Genomic DNA, 14771 nt, shown 5'->3' with positions numbered 1-14771 from the left:
CCAGCTGATAGGAAGCAAGCTGCATTGGAAGGTGCTAATAGGAGAAAGAAGATTGTAGACTATGGTCTCCTTAACTCATTAGTAAATTCACTTGCACATGCTCCACTTTAAGATTTGAAAAGAGGAGCAGTTATGCAATACTGTCTCCTGCTAAACAGGATATCGGCATGTCATGAGCTGGTTTTCAAGATTTCATAGGCATCACAGCAAAAATTTTCAAGGCAGAGAGTGATTTTAGAGATGAAGGGATTTGTGTATGCCAAAAGAAAGCTCTCATCAACTGGAGGGACAGCAAAGGAACGAACACGTTGTGCTGCTTCATTTATTTTAGGTGGTGATGGGGGAAAAGCTTCATGGGTTAATTAGGGAAAAGTCAGCACTTCTGACTATCTTATTTAGTATTAAGAGGTTGAGGTTGTGAAGGGCTTTGAAAGCAAAGATAATTGAGATGGAGGAAGAGAGTCAGAGAAAGGGTTACTATGGTCAGGGTGGCAAACTAAAAATATGATCTTTGCAGCTGCACTCTGAGTAGGGCAGAGTTGAGCGGGTTTGTAGGGTAAAAGTGATTGCAAAACTGAGCTGCAAGTCTGAACAAGGGCTCTAGGTCCAAGGGAATGCTGTCTGGGAAACTGTTAAAGTACCTGATTGAGGAAGTACTCAGGTGTTGGGCCTGAGAGAAATAGTGGGGAAAGGGTTAAGATTTTAGCTATGCTTTACTTCGAGGGGAGGGCACAAGTGTCTAATTTAAATGGTTCTGAACACTGACCTTCAAAACCTACTTCTTCAAGCACCACCACTTAGCCCAGCTCCTGTGAAGTTTCACACACACGTGTTTCTCTTTTGACTTTTCTCTGGCAGATATTTTGTGAAGGTGGCTTGGGCATGGACGTTCTGGCTTCTGCTACCCTTCATCGCAGTGACCACCTACCAGTTTGCCAAGAGCAAGTTCCTGTATGGTTCCACGAAGAGCATTTTGATGGTGCTGCGGCGTCTCAGTACACTGCTAGTGGGCACCGCTGTCTGGTACGTCTGTACCAGACTCTTCATGTATATTGAGAATCTCACCGGCACGTGCTCTACCTCGGGTAAACTCAGCGAGCCTCACCGGCTGTATGCCACCAAGCAGGAGTGCCACCAGGACAACGGGATCTGGAATGGTTTTGATATCTCAGGGCACTGTTTTCTGCTCTCATACTGTGCTCTGATGATTGTGGAGGAAGTGGCTGTGCTGGAAGGCTTGTCCGTAGACCAGAACTCTAAGCTGCGTGTTGTGATCAACGTCCTCTTTGTTTCCTTGTGTTTTCTCACCATGATCTGGGTGTTCATGTTTCTCTGTACTGCTGTGTATTTCCATGACTTCAGTCAAAAGCTTTTCGGTGTGCTGATAGGTCTGTCAGCTTGGTACGGGACATACAGATTTTGGTACTTGAAACCCTTTTCTCCTGGACTACCTCTTCCAAATGTACCTTTGAGTTCAAAGAAATACAGTTACAGCAGATAAAAGAAGTTTAAAATATTTTTGATTTTGCTTTCAGTACTGGAGTAGAAGGAATGGTTACAGTATTTCCACTGTGAGGAACAAGGTGATGGGTTGGAGGAAACCAGATCTGTACTAGCCGATGGCTGGCAGGTGGGAGGAAAAAAATTCTCTCTTCCTTGGGAGAAAAAAAAAAATTGGTATTGGAAGAGGTCTGCTCTTGTTTAGGAGCTGCTGACAGGCATTCTCAGCAGAAAAATCAGAAGTTGGATGTGTTTCTCATAGTAATAAATGGAGGAGCAGATCCAAGGCTGACAGAGGCCTTTGGTCTTTAAGAGCTTGACTGATCTCAAATTAAATCTCCCTCTTTCTTTTTGATTTATGTCAAAATATTGTGGATGGTCCAAACCTCATACTTCTGGTTTTTTATTACTCCTATTTGTATTGCCTTTTGAGAAAGCTCTAATAATAACAGTGCTGCCAAAGGTTGCAAAAATATCAATACTCGTTAGAGCAGTATATAGCTCTGTTGTGAAACTAGAACATGTCCTGTTATCAAGTATTAATACACTAACTTGCCACAAATGCTTCTGAGCTGTCTGCACCTTCTGCAACAAAGAGAGTAAATCTGAGCTGTAATGTCTTAAGCAGACTGTGACTTTAAATTCATGCCTGCCTTTGAGAAGGAAACTCTTGAAAAACAAGCCTTAACTTTCTCCTTAGGTGAAGTATCTGTAATAATATTTTGTCGTTTTATTCTTGACAGAAAAAACCCAAACTCCTTCCAATTTTACTAAAAAGTCTAATATGAGAATTGGGTTTTTAATTTTTTTAAATCTTCTAAGTTGCACACTTTGCAACAAGTAGTACTTTGTGGTATGTTTCTTCTAGAAGAACAAGGAAATCCTGGTGTTACAAACAAGTTAGCTTAACCTGCTATTTCCCAAATAGTCTGCTTGGTAGTGAATGAAACACATTGTTTATCCTAAGAGCTGCAAAGCAGTGTGCTTGAAGCAATATTTATTCTTGCTTATCCAGCAATATCAATAAGCTACTTAATTTTGATTGCACATAGAGCTGTGGCTGCTTTTGATGTGGCTGGAAACCCGGTACTGAATAAAACACTACTATGATATCTGAATAAGTGTGAAGTGGGATGGGTTTACTCATCATATCAATCAGACATTTAGCATAGTTTTTATCTTGAAAAGCTTTTTATTATTTTATAAAGACTTATTTATGAGGCAATTGCAGAAAATGTGTTTGACAATTGTAGTGATGAGCAAGACAGCCAAAAAGGTCTATGGGCAAGGCTGTTGATGGTGTCTGCTAATCTGAGAGCAGGCTTGATTTGCCTGTTGCGTTTGACTCCAAGGTGATTATTTTACTGAATACAGGGTATGATGCACCGTAGTCTAATCTTGGCACATTTCTTTTTGCTATCTTAACAGCTCTCTTCTAGCAAGAGAGCGGTAGCATTTGCAATAAATACAGCAGTGTTAATTCCACACTTGTGGTCTGCCTCTGTGGACAGGTGAATTCACCTGAATTTCCACTGAATTCAGTGGCAACTGGGAGTAGTTGTGTGTCCTGAGAAAGTACAAATCATCTTTCAGAAAGAAGCTATTCCGGGAGGTTATGTATTTTCTGTCAAGCTCCTCCTTTTGTTTTTGTATTAAAATGCCTTTCAAGCTGACTCTTTGGAAAATTTGCACTGATTAACTCATATTGGGTTTAACTAGGTTTGTTTAAACAATGCAAATTCATTTGCAGACGTTCTTTTGATGTAATGTAAGCCTGCTCCCAATAGAGTTAAGCTAGACCGCAAGCCACTTTCACCATGAAAAAGGATTATATACCCAGGAGGCTTTCTGATTAATTTCGTTAAGTTTCTGATTTAGGTTATCTTTATATAACTTTGCTATATAAACAAGGCCTTGGAACAGGAAATGCTATTTAGTTAAACCAACTGACTTTCTGAAATTATGTTCAGTTTCACAAGTGTTTTGTGCAATGTTTCTGTCCACTTCTAACCAGTGTCATACAAACTTTTTATTATGGAAGTAATATGGGATATGGTGGTTCTCAAAACTTTTATTTAAACAATGAAAGAAAAAGACTTGAAAACTTTACCAGTGTTTGTGTTCTTGAGAATCTGTTTCTGATGTCTGTAGAGATACTACTGCTGCTCTTCACTTCCCTGAATGATCCAGCCTCCCGGTATTTTTGTGGCTACTGAGATGTGTGGTCAAACTGACATTGATAATTCTGCAGTATTTGAATGGGTTAATATAGCACAGGTTCTCAAAAGTACAGAGTATGAAAAGAAAAAAAAACAAACAACAAACAAACCAACCCACCCCCCCACCCCCCCAAAAAAAGCCATGCCTGACAAAAGCAAGTGTCCTAATGTGTGCCTGTTACACCAGGCAGTTCATTTTGTAGACATGGATAATTGCTTGTTGTAGCAAAGTGAAAGCCATTGAAATGTATGGGAAAATTCCCGTGGGCTGTAATACTGCTTATGAGTTTGGAAATCTTGGTGCACATGTCTTCTTAGTACCCTGAGACCGAGCCAACTGTCAGTTTAGAAAGTTCCCCTGTGCTCCAGACCTGTTCTTCACACTTTTTGACTCTTTCAGAGTAAGTCTTTGCTTCCTTGCACTCTAACTGGAAACTAAAGGTTGCAAACTTTCTTTTCACATATTTGCCATCACCTTTATCTGATTTCCTTCCCTCTCCCAAATACACTTTTATCGTTAAAATAAAAATGCGGCCTCTCTACAACAGATTTGCAGCCAAAGAGAAGCAGTGCTGTGAGTAGCTGGATTTGATCTCCTGTGCCAAAGGCACAAATCAGCTGTCAACAGGTATTATTAATTTGTTTCAAGTTTTTTTTTAAAAAAGTGTAGCATTTTAAAGATAAATTTTCATATCTGGTAGTGAATTGCAAAAGACAGCAACTGTAATCACAAGAAACTCTTGATATTTTTTTTTCTTTTCTGCATTAAAGTATTCCTCTCATTCCTGCAGAGCTGTCTTTCTGTGTCTGTAGAATTATCTAGGGAATTTTTGTTTCCAACATTTTACTAGCATATTACTTATTTCAACATACGTTTGCTAATTTTTCATTCCCTGTGTTTGTCTAGGTTGTTTTGTGGGCTCTGTTTCACAGTACTTTCACAAAAGCAGCATTTGGCCGGACTGGTGTGGCTGAGGCAGTTCTTGGTCTTGGTAACTTAAACATTTCCCTCTGCTGGGGCCAGCAAGGAAGGAAGTCTCAGCTAGAACGTGGTGGGAAGATGAACTGGGTTAGGATTCATTTCACTCTTCACTTACCTGGGACTCTTTCAAATGTTTGCATCACTGGAGGCGAGATCAGGCAAACAGGAAAGTTTAGATCTTTCATAAGAGCTATCTGAACGGTTCAGACTTTCAACGTGTCTGAAACCGGGGTTTGCTCCTTCTGCAAAATCTTTGTTCGAAGCAAATTTGTTCCGTGAATGCTTCACTAGTGCTAAATGGTATTTCTTGCTTTGCCAATTTATTTGTTTGTACTGAAACTTAGGTTATGGAGCGGCTGCAAAGAAAGAATCCTGTTTTCTATTTGATGCATGGCAATCCATGAAAAAGTGAGAAACACCCAGTTATGCCCTATAGTGCACTTTAATGGAAAAAACTGTAGAGGCTGCTGTGATATACTAAATGTTTTGGAAAATCAGGCTTTAGTTGTGAACACAAGTCTATGGTCACTTTTCTTAGTGAAATAATACCTCTTTTTTTGACTGTAGCTTAAAGTAGATCCCTGCAGCTTCTCTGCAATCAGCCTTTTCCAGCTCTTTGCCTTTGATCAGCCTGTGTTTATCTCTGTTCTCTCAGAAACCTGTTTCATGGGATTATTTCTTTTCATAGCTTCATCTCGCCTCCTGGAGTGCAGATTAGTAATAAATGCTCTTTACCTCAGCTGGATGAGTGCTTTATATATATTTTGTCTTCCATTCTTTTAAGTGTTTTGCCAAAGCTCAAGATGAAAGGAAGTAATACTAGCAAAAAAGGCTTTTGTGACTCTGAACTCGTAATTAACCATTGTTAAAAGGAGCTATAATGCTGTTTACCTGGAGAAAAACGCACGCTTAATTTATTGAAGCAGTGCTACACCTGATGTGCTTGAAATCATGGAAGGAAACAGAAGTGACAATGGTGCTTGGTGCATTAGTAGAGTTAGCTTTGTCCTTTTCTTGGGGAGGAAGCACTGCATTTCTGTAAAGAGTATTTTCACCCAGGTTTTTAGTAGGAAATAATTAATTTGAACGTGGGAAGGGTACCTTAGTGCTTAAACACAGTATACAATGGTAACATAGAGGTTACAAGCTGGAAAAGCAGAAATGGAAATGACTATTGGGATTGTGTGCAGTCTCTGAAATTTCAGGCAGTTACGTAGTAGTATTTAGTCTGAAAGATTACTTTTAAACTACCCTCCGTCCATCACATAACACAGGTAATGGCATGTGCCTTGTAACAAGCTGGATAACTTCTCTGTAAAGCTTTGGAACTAAAATAGGGCACAGAAAATAAGCAGCAGGTGAAGAGCTTTACCAGCCTTTCAGGATTGTTGAATATCAAGGGAAAGCAGTACTCGGAAAAATAGCCTTTCTCAATTGTGCTTTGCCTGACAATGCACACAGCGGTAGATCTGCACTTGTACTGTGTATCTGCCCAGTGGTGTAAGGCTGAAGAAAGGAAAGCATGGAACAAAACTAAATACAAATGATGATTATTTTTTCTCACATCTCTGAAGCCTTTTTCCATGTCCAGTCTGGGTACATTTTACAGTTTTATGTTGTGTATTCCCTCGGTCATATAATTTAATGCATTTAATCTGTGAGAAACATGGTTGATGACAGAGAGATAAATAAGCATGTCCTCAATGTAAATGTGAGCTCTCTTCTGAAATGTCTTCCCTAATTCCTGCGTTGCCTCTGTTCTGCGGAGCCTTCCCCATCTCTCGGGGACTGGGGAGAAGAGCAGTGCCGAGGGGTTACACACGGTGTGACCGTATCAGTGACAGGCTTAACATCGTGACTCATTGCTGGAGAAAATTCAGCTAAAGAGGTTGTGGCTCAAAATAGTTGCCTGTGATGGAGGACGCCATGCAAAATTAATTGAAAATAAAGATGACACTAAGCCCACAAAGCCTATTAGCCTTACATCCAAATAGGTGAATTGCTGCACACAAACCTAGCAGAATTGTGGTGATTTGGAATGGCACTCGGGGTCTGCCCTCTGTCTTTTGCAGATGATGGAAGCGAGCACGGATTTAATATGTGCTTGGTATAGTGTCATTCTAGACCACAGCTCTTCCCAGCACTGCGCACTGTTGCTCCAGCTTTGCCGTAGCCTGACCTGACTGATCTGGTTTTTAGAAGAATGGGAGTGATAGAGGTTTGAGTTTTTTAAGATTTTTTTTCTCCCCCTGTTGATTGTCATGATTTAGAAGTTAAGAGAAAAAATTATGCCAGGGTGTTTTTTGGGTTTGGTTTGGTTTTTTTCTTCTTGTTTTCGGGTTTTGTTTTTTGTTTGGTTTTTTTTTTTTTGCTTGTGGCCAAGAATTCTCCCTATTACTGTTCTGTAGTGGTTGGCTCCAAGGACATGGAATGGAAAGAAATAGCTTTTGGTAAGCAAAAATAGAAGAGTGTTCCAGGAGGCTTGCAGTGGAGTGACATGACCTTGTGATGTAAAGAGCATGTGCAAAACAGCGCTTAACTATGCAGAATACTCAGTTCTATGTCAAGAAGTGCCTGCAGCATTATAAAGCACCCTCAAACCTGGTTACACTCTGTTCTGATTGCAAAGTAGCTTTATTTGGATAACTCTCCTGGAGCTAAAAAAGATTTAGGTCGCGGGAGAGATGAGGTGCTGGTAGGAAAGGGCTGAGACAGGAGGCAGTGAAAGTAGGGGGATGGACGGTGTTATTTTTAAAGAAATGCCTTCTGAGTTGTCATTGATCTGTGCTGTTAGTTAAGAGCTTTTTAACAAGACTATCTCCTTCCTTTCTTAGCAGTTCTCTCTCAGAGGTTGGAAACGGGAGATGCTGTGTTGTCCACCGATGCAGAGCTTCGCAACCCATGGGCTCCTGACAACAGAAATGACTCTGAAAATGGTCACACATCCCTGGCTGGAACTGAAAGTGGATCGTTATGCAGAGGAGAAAGACAAAAAGGAAGGGAAAACTACTGTGAGCTCCTGAGGAGTGGGTGGAGGTTGACGCTTTGCTTATCAATGCTCTTCAGCATCAAAGTCATGTGGAAATAGAAATAATCTGCTTGGGCAACGGCAGCTGCTGTCTGCAGGTCGAGCCTTGGCCTGCAGCACACAGGTTACTGCAGTCCGCAGCCTCTGCCTGCCTTCGCTGCAGCTGCAGTGACAGACATCTGTGTTCTGACAAAGCAATTGCTCATCTAAATTATTTATGGCATATGTGGTATTCTTTCTTTCACTGTGAGGCCTTTAAAGCAGACTGTTTTCTCTCTGTTTATCCTTCAGAGGAAAGCAGGTAAAACGCAGAGTGAAAGACAATGATAGTAAAGATGTCATTTGGGCACATTTTGGAAATCGGCATTAGGGGGAAAAATAGGAAACTTATTTGTCTTGAATGCACTTTATCTGAGAATACAAGTTTCAGTGTGTTTTCGCTGCTGCTTAAAGCCTTAGATTCAATATTGGAAACAGCTTGGTCTGAAACCTCTCTGATTTATCACTGAGGCCGTGCTTTAGGAAATCCTTTAGGGATACAAAATCTGTCCCTGTTCACAAAATACTTATGCAGATGTTTTCATTCCCATTCATACCTGTGAGTTTGAACTTTTGGCTGGGCACAGCCTGCTGAAGGTGGGCTGGGGACTTTATTCTGTCCCACCAAGGCAGAAGTGGCTTTTCTAGAGGCTTGTGTAGTAAGAGCAACTTTGCTGATAGCGTGAACAGATGTGGAATTACCCTCTTGTCCTCGGCTATGCTACAGACAACTGCAGTTGTGGAGTTACAGTAGTTAGCTCTTAGGTTGTACATTGTTTCCTGGCTCTTTGGTTATTTAGTTTTTAATCCCATATTATCATATTTTGTCTTATCCCTGGCCCTCTTAAAATACTATTGTCATATTATCCCATATTATTTTAATTCCATATATCTCTCGGGAACCTGAGAGGTTTAGTTGATGTCATTGCCTGCATTGTGGATGCAGTCTGGATGCTTGGCTTTGATCTTGGTGATGGCAGTGAATGCCACAAAATGTAGCCTGGTGTTAAATATTTTCATGAGCTTTAATGTTTTCTGTTTGCTGTTCTCAGGTGGGGAAGTGCTTCGTTTATTTTCACAGCAGAAAGAGAGTTTCCCCTTACTTGAAGGAGCGGCTCTTACACCATCCCCCTTTCCTCCTTAGCCAGGATACTGAAATTGCAGTTGGGTGATAAGGATGTTCTTTTCATTCAGAAACAGAGCAAGACTCAGCAATTAATTTCTGCGAGGACCATGAGATGGTCATGAGGTGTTCTTAGGCAGCCCTTGATCTCCATTTCTTTGGCAACCTGTGACAGACAAGCTCTGTGGTGTGTTCCCTGTCCTTTGGCAAGCTTGGTTTTGAAATCCTTTAATTCTGCATGCGGAGGTCTTCTCCATCCCTTGACAAGCACAGGAGAAGGCTGCCAGCCAGCTGCAAGACTGACATGTACATTTTCAGTTTTCATAATTGAGTTTTTTGAGCAAAACCCATAGGAGTAAAAAGATTTCAGAAGCTGTAGTTCTACAAATCTGACCATTTGGGAGCCCATTAAACAGGAGGCTTGGGAGGGAGGAGGGAGCGACGGCTCCTTGTGAGCTCGTCCAGTGTCACGAAGCTCCATCTCAGAGGTGCTCGGAAGGGCTTGGACTTGACAAGTAGCCCCAGATTTTCTTCCATCTGATAATTAAAAGTTCTGCATTTCAGCACAGATACAGGTCTTGAGGCCCTGAGATGCCTAAAAGCACGTTTGCCTCTAAAACACAGAGATTTTGAGGGATAAAAATTTGCTTGGGTAAAGAGTACATATAGGGTAAAGAGTACATATAGGGTAAAGCCTAAGAAGGACCCTAACTAGGGTCAGGTCAGGTACACAGAAATATTTGGTGCAAGACACAGCGCAAGCCATTCCCTCGTTGCCTACTGCAGCCAAACCAGTGCTTCAGTGACAGCAGTTGCTACGGAATTGCTCAGCAGCAAATTCTAAGGTATCCCAGAGCAGACATTTGCTCCAAATAGCATCTCTGAGGTGCCTCACCTTCCAGCCTTACCCCTTGAATGCTTCTGTTACCTTATGCCTTGCTGAGAGCAAAGCATAAAGTCCTGGAGTGAGAAAACAGATTTTTGCTATCACTTTCCTATTTTTGTGTACAGAAAGCGTCTGGGGCAGCGAACATCGGGCCAGTGCCCAGCTGATGGCCATGTAGTGCAGTGGTCTGCCCTCTTAAATGGAACTGGAGCTGAAAAAGTCTGATTAGGTTCTGATCAGCTAGAGCAAAAGCAACTTTTTATGGTGACAGCCTGTAATCACCGCAGGGCTGCTCATATTAACTCGCTAATCTGGATCAGTCGGGGTGGTGACATTAATCTCCCCGCTCCTTTCAGCGTGGTCTTGAACATCAATCCAGCCTCTGCCTGTCACAGTAATTGTCTTTTGTCACTCTTGCAGATTGCTTTTCCCCAGAGCAAAGTCCTGGTATTTTTTCATTACCACGGCAGGGAAACAAGGCTCAGCGACAGGGAGTGGCACGATCTTCACTCATTTTTGCTTTTTTTTTTTTTTTAATTTGGTCCAAAGCAAAGGCTTTTTAGTGACTCTTCCTAGCTGAGAACCTGTACAAAACTGATCACTACAGCACCCGTGGCTTCCCAACAGCCCACGAAGCGACACGAGTGACAGCTCTCACGTGTTGGGCTGAACTGACCCACGCCTTGTTCCAGCTGCTGGCTCTGTCTGGCTTCCTTGTAATAGTTGCATTTTAACAGTGTGCTCCAAAACAAAACAAACATCTATTTTCTCCAGTGTTTAGAGTTCTGATTTGCTCCATGATTTTAAATTTATTCTTTGGTTGGGGGAAAAAAAAAAAAAAGAGAGAGAAGCAAAGTAACGAGCAGCAGTCTTGCTAAGCAGCTTCCTTCTGCCTCGTTCTTGGGCTGAAATGCTGGGAACTGCGTGAGTCTTTGCGCTCCTTGTCTCTGGGTTTCCTGGCCTTGTACCCCCGTTAATATTCCTTTCTACACCTGGCACGGGCATTTCATCAGCTTTTGGACATCACCAGGGAATGTGTGTGTAGGACAACGGACAAAGGTAAAAGGGTGAAATCCCGGTAAGGGTTTCATCTCAGTGTATCTTTATAGTGGCGAGTTTTGTGTCAGCTAATGGACCAGGTGAGCAATGGGTCATCATCTATGTTCTTACATTTTTTGGATTCAGCAAAAGGGATGACCTCAGGGGACCCTTTTGCGTCCCTCTTCACAAAGAAGCAAAGTAACGTTTTATTGATACCGTGAAGCAAACATGTGGCTGTATTTGGGAGAATGTGTGTCTGTGATGGTTCACTCGGCAGCCTCAGCTGCAGGCGCCTGGTCTGCGTGTGCAAGCAGTGGATTTGGGTTCTCACACACCAGTTTTAAGTGTGGCCCTAATCACTGAGGGGTAACACGGGTAACCCAGCACCTTTGCACCTACACAGGTCATTGTATTCCAGAAGTATGTCAGACCAGCCTACACAATTGTGACAAGCATAGCATAAATTTGTGCGTTTTGCACTGTCTAATCGCTATGTGCTCATCCCTCGTAATTCCTGCTAAATATTCACAATTCTATGGCTGCCAGGTTGTATCGAGAACCAGAGCTCCTGGGAAATCTTACTGCTTCCAAATACATAAAGATAATTTTTGAGTTGGAGGCCAATGCAATTCGTGTTACTTCAGCCACGCTTGGCACACGTTCCCGAGCCTAGAGATGCAGCGTGACTCGCGAGGGATCACCAGAGCGCTTGGAAAACCAGCCCGAGGAGGTCCTAGCAGGCTGAGCACTTACAGAAAGGAGTGCTTTGGAAGAGGAATACATATCACTTCCATGCGAGTTTTATACCAATGCAGCACATGAGCAAAAGCACAAACCACCTGCGCATCCCTCCGCCCGTGGGCATTCTTTGAAATAAGACTAGAAGGATGTTGAAGACATTTAGAAATGTGAAGCGGTTACTCCTCCCATATGGTTTATTGAGGATCTCGGTTTTCAAAGCATGAGTAGCAGTGAGGCCCTTTATTCTTTCCAACATGCAAAAGGCACAAGAAAGTCATCCATGTGATTCTGTGCAAAGTGTCTCTAAGAAAACATACAGCGAAGAAATGACAGGAAAGAGCCCCAGATGGAAGAGAAAGCCAAAGTGCCTTCAGGAAAGTGCTGAAAAGTTCTGAAAATGGTCGTACTTTTTCAGAGTCCAGATATGCTCAGTCGGTGAAAGATGCTTTGCAAATCCATGAAGGAAAACTCAAGAAACAGAGCCCAAAGGCTTAAAACAATAATCTCCTTCACGTGCCAAAATTCAGGATGGAAGTCAAAATGATTTATCTCAGGAAAAAAGTGCTGCAGTTAAAGACAGACATTAAATTCTTTTTTAAAAAAAAAAGCCCACCAAAACCAGACGTAGAAAGTGGATACATTCTAAGAGCAGATCAATAAAAAATATTCCTTTTAATGAAAATAATTTTAAAAATGGATACTTGAAGAACGCAAATCCACCTTGACTGTGACCAGCTACTGCACCCTGCTCCCAGGAAAGCCTCTGAGCACGACAACACAACTCCTTCTAGAAGGAGAAAGTTCCCACTACCTGCATGTGTGAAATGTGGCCAGTGAACAATTTGGAAACACAAACGTACAGGACCAAGTATCCAAGTCCCATTAGTTAACTTGGGTGTCGGGAAACTTCCCGGGATTCCTTTCTCTCCTGCTGGAGCCGGCCGGTGCTGGAGGCAGCGTCGCTTCCCGGTGGGCATGGCTGAGCCCGGGAACCCCTGAGCCTCTCGCTGGAGTTGAATACTTAAACCTAAAAAAGGCATTTACAAGTTGACGCATTTTTTGTTGTTGTCTTATTTCCTTGCAGTATACGTTTCTACTTCTAGACTATGGAATGTTACATTAAACAATATAATTATTCATTACCTTGCTTCAAATTTCATTACAGTTACTGAGGCTTCATCATAATTTCACACAGCACAGAGACACCAAACTAAACACCAAGCAGCCAGCACTAGATGTATTTTTTCTTTAAGTACCAATAAGCAAAATATCCCATTCCCCCAAGAGATCCCATCAGGAAGGAGGCTCCGAAGAAGGAGGGAGGTTTCCGCTTGACCAGCCTGAAGGCATTGGGTACCACTGCAGAGAGAAGCGTGGTATGTATATCTCCCAAAACTTTCCTGAAGGCGAAGCGTTTTTGTATCCTTTCGAAGAAGGACTGTAAGTTAGGTCTGCTGCCATCTTCCCAGTATTTCTTAGAGAGTCCCAGAAACTTGAGGCGGTGCAGGGTGGCTCCTAACAAGACATCGGCCAAAGTAAAGACACATCCGCAGAGCCAAAGTTCACACTTCTGCCCTGGAAAGAGAAGCGACAGAGCCAGTACAGTAAGAAGAGACCCTTGGGTGGGCTCCTAAAAGCTTGCTCGAAAGATCCACAAAGGCAGAAGTATTTGCATTAGACCTGGGGTGTTTTTCCTCAGCTCTCCAATGTCCCAAGAGATCAGACCCCATCTGCCAGGCTATGTGATGGAGCATACGTGGGTCCAAAAAGCTGGGAATATAGGATGATCATTTATAGCCCACGTGAAGATACAAATCACTGTCTGCAAAATGGTTCTGCTGACTCTCTCCCATGTCAAGAACAGGAGGAGATGGCATCCTCCTGTACCCAGGAGGTCCCTGGAAAAGGTCCCTGCCCCCCCCTTGAAGGAAGATGCGGTGCAGTAACCCCTAATGCTGTGTTAGCGCCTGGGGAGAGCAGCAGTGCTTGTCCTTGGCTGCACTGCGAGCTGTTTCAGGGGTGTCATGTTAACTTCTCCTATTTTAGGGATGTGAGAAATCCTCAGGAATCAAAACCATTTGCTGGCCTGGCCTGGCTGCTCTCCCTGTGCGCTGTCAGGGAGGTTCTGCCTCTGTCCCCTCTCCTGCACCGGAGACCCTGCTCCAGGACACCAAAACTGGCAGCACGTCTGTGCCGAGAGCCAGATTTTTGGGGCAGGCAGAGCTCAGTGTGAATGTGGGGCATGAAGAAAGACACCAAAGTATTGATGGCCCTTGGTAATGGGTGACCCTGGAAATAACCTCACCAGAGAGATATCCAGAAATAAACCAAGCTGTTGTTAGGCTGGAAGAAGCGGGCTCAGGCCAGGGTAGTGTTAAGCACTTCCCTGATACCCTTTCAATGCTGAAGAGCAGGGCTGGGATGGAGGCGAGAGAGATGAAGGGAGGTACAGGTAAGGAAGAACAGAAGGCACATAAAACCTGGTCCCATCCAGCCTCAGGCCCCAGCTTTGCATCAAATCCTTAATTTTGGGGCTCTTCTGCTGTCCTATGGCTGTTATATCAGGGAAGGAGGGAAAGGCACCTTTATCGCACCCCTGTGCAGGCACTGGTGCTGCAGGGCCAGGCCGGGGGAATTACTGGTAATTAGCAGCCCTCATTTGTAGCCGCTTGGCAGCCTGCCTAATCCTGCTAGAGGTACAGCCCAAGTGGACAGATTGGCTGTGCCTAATTAGTCAATAAATGTTTTCAGTGACTAATTGTGGGGCTGCTGCAGCCAGAGCCTCCCGGGTGCTGCAGGGACCCTGAGGATGCTTTGGCCCAGAGGTAAGGGAAGCGGGGCTGAGGTGGCTGCCTTGCTCCCAGGCATGGCTGTGGCTGTGGGTGAAGGAGAAAGCACAGGTGAGGATGGCGACTCTGGGAGAGAGCTGTGATCTGGCCCTACCCCTCCTGGCTCTGGGTTTGCACCCATTGCTGAAGTCTGGACCCAGCTGTGGGGTGCCCCAGCCCCTTGCCCCCCTTCCCAGGACCATGGTGGGGCAGAAGCATGGGCAAAGGCAATTCATCCCCTTTGCATCCACAGCAGCCCCAGCTCGGACCAGCCTGTACTAGCCGAGCGGGGTCCCCGTGGCAAGGGGTCACCCTGTGCTCCTGCAGCATCTACCACCCTCATCCTGCCCACCCTGCCCTGACCGCACCGCTGCGCGTCGGGCC

The 14771-nt window shown here is 43.7% G+C and overlaps 2 protein-coding genes across 2 annotated transcripts in view; one reads left to right on the top strand and one right to left on the bottom strand.

Annotated features, from left to right (window-relative positions):
- Nucleotides 1–858: 858 nt before the first annotated feature.
- On the top strand, nucleotides 859–1501 carry FITM2 (fat storage-inducing transmembrane protein 2; the record flags this gene model as incomplete). Its single annotated transcript, XM_009697922.1, has 2 exons — nucleotides 859–930; nucleotides 970–1501. Coding segments are annotated over 2 exons (604 nt in total), but the record flags the coding sequence as incomplete, so codon positions are not given.
- An 11117-nt stretch (nucleotides 1502–12618) lies between these two features.
- The window catches only part of GDAP1L1 (ganglioside induced differentiation associated protein 1-like 1), a gene marked incomplete at its 5' end in the record, with an annotated part of 3834 nt that continues 1681 nt past the window's right edge, over nucleotides 12619–14771 (bottom strand). Inside the window, one exon of the mRNA XM_009697921.1 lies at nucleotides 12619–13134. Coding sequence (XP_009696223.1) covers nucleotides 12791–13134 — 344 coding nt within the window. The remainder of the gene's footprint in view (nucleotides 13135–14771) is intronic.

Source organism: Cariama cristata, unplaced genomic scaffold (assembly GCF_000690535.1).
Source record: "Cariama cristata isolate BGI_N322 unplaced genomic scaffold, ASM69053v1 scaffold25673, whole genome shotgun sequence".
Lineage (NCBI taxonomy): Eukaryota > Metazoa > Chordata > Aves > Cariamiformes > Cariamidae > Cariama > Cariama cristata.
This window is presented reverse-complemented; position numbering and strand designations above follow the sequence as displayed.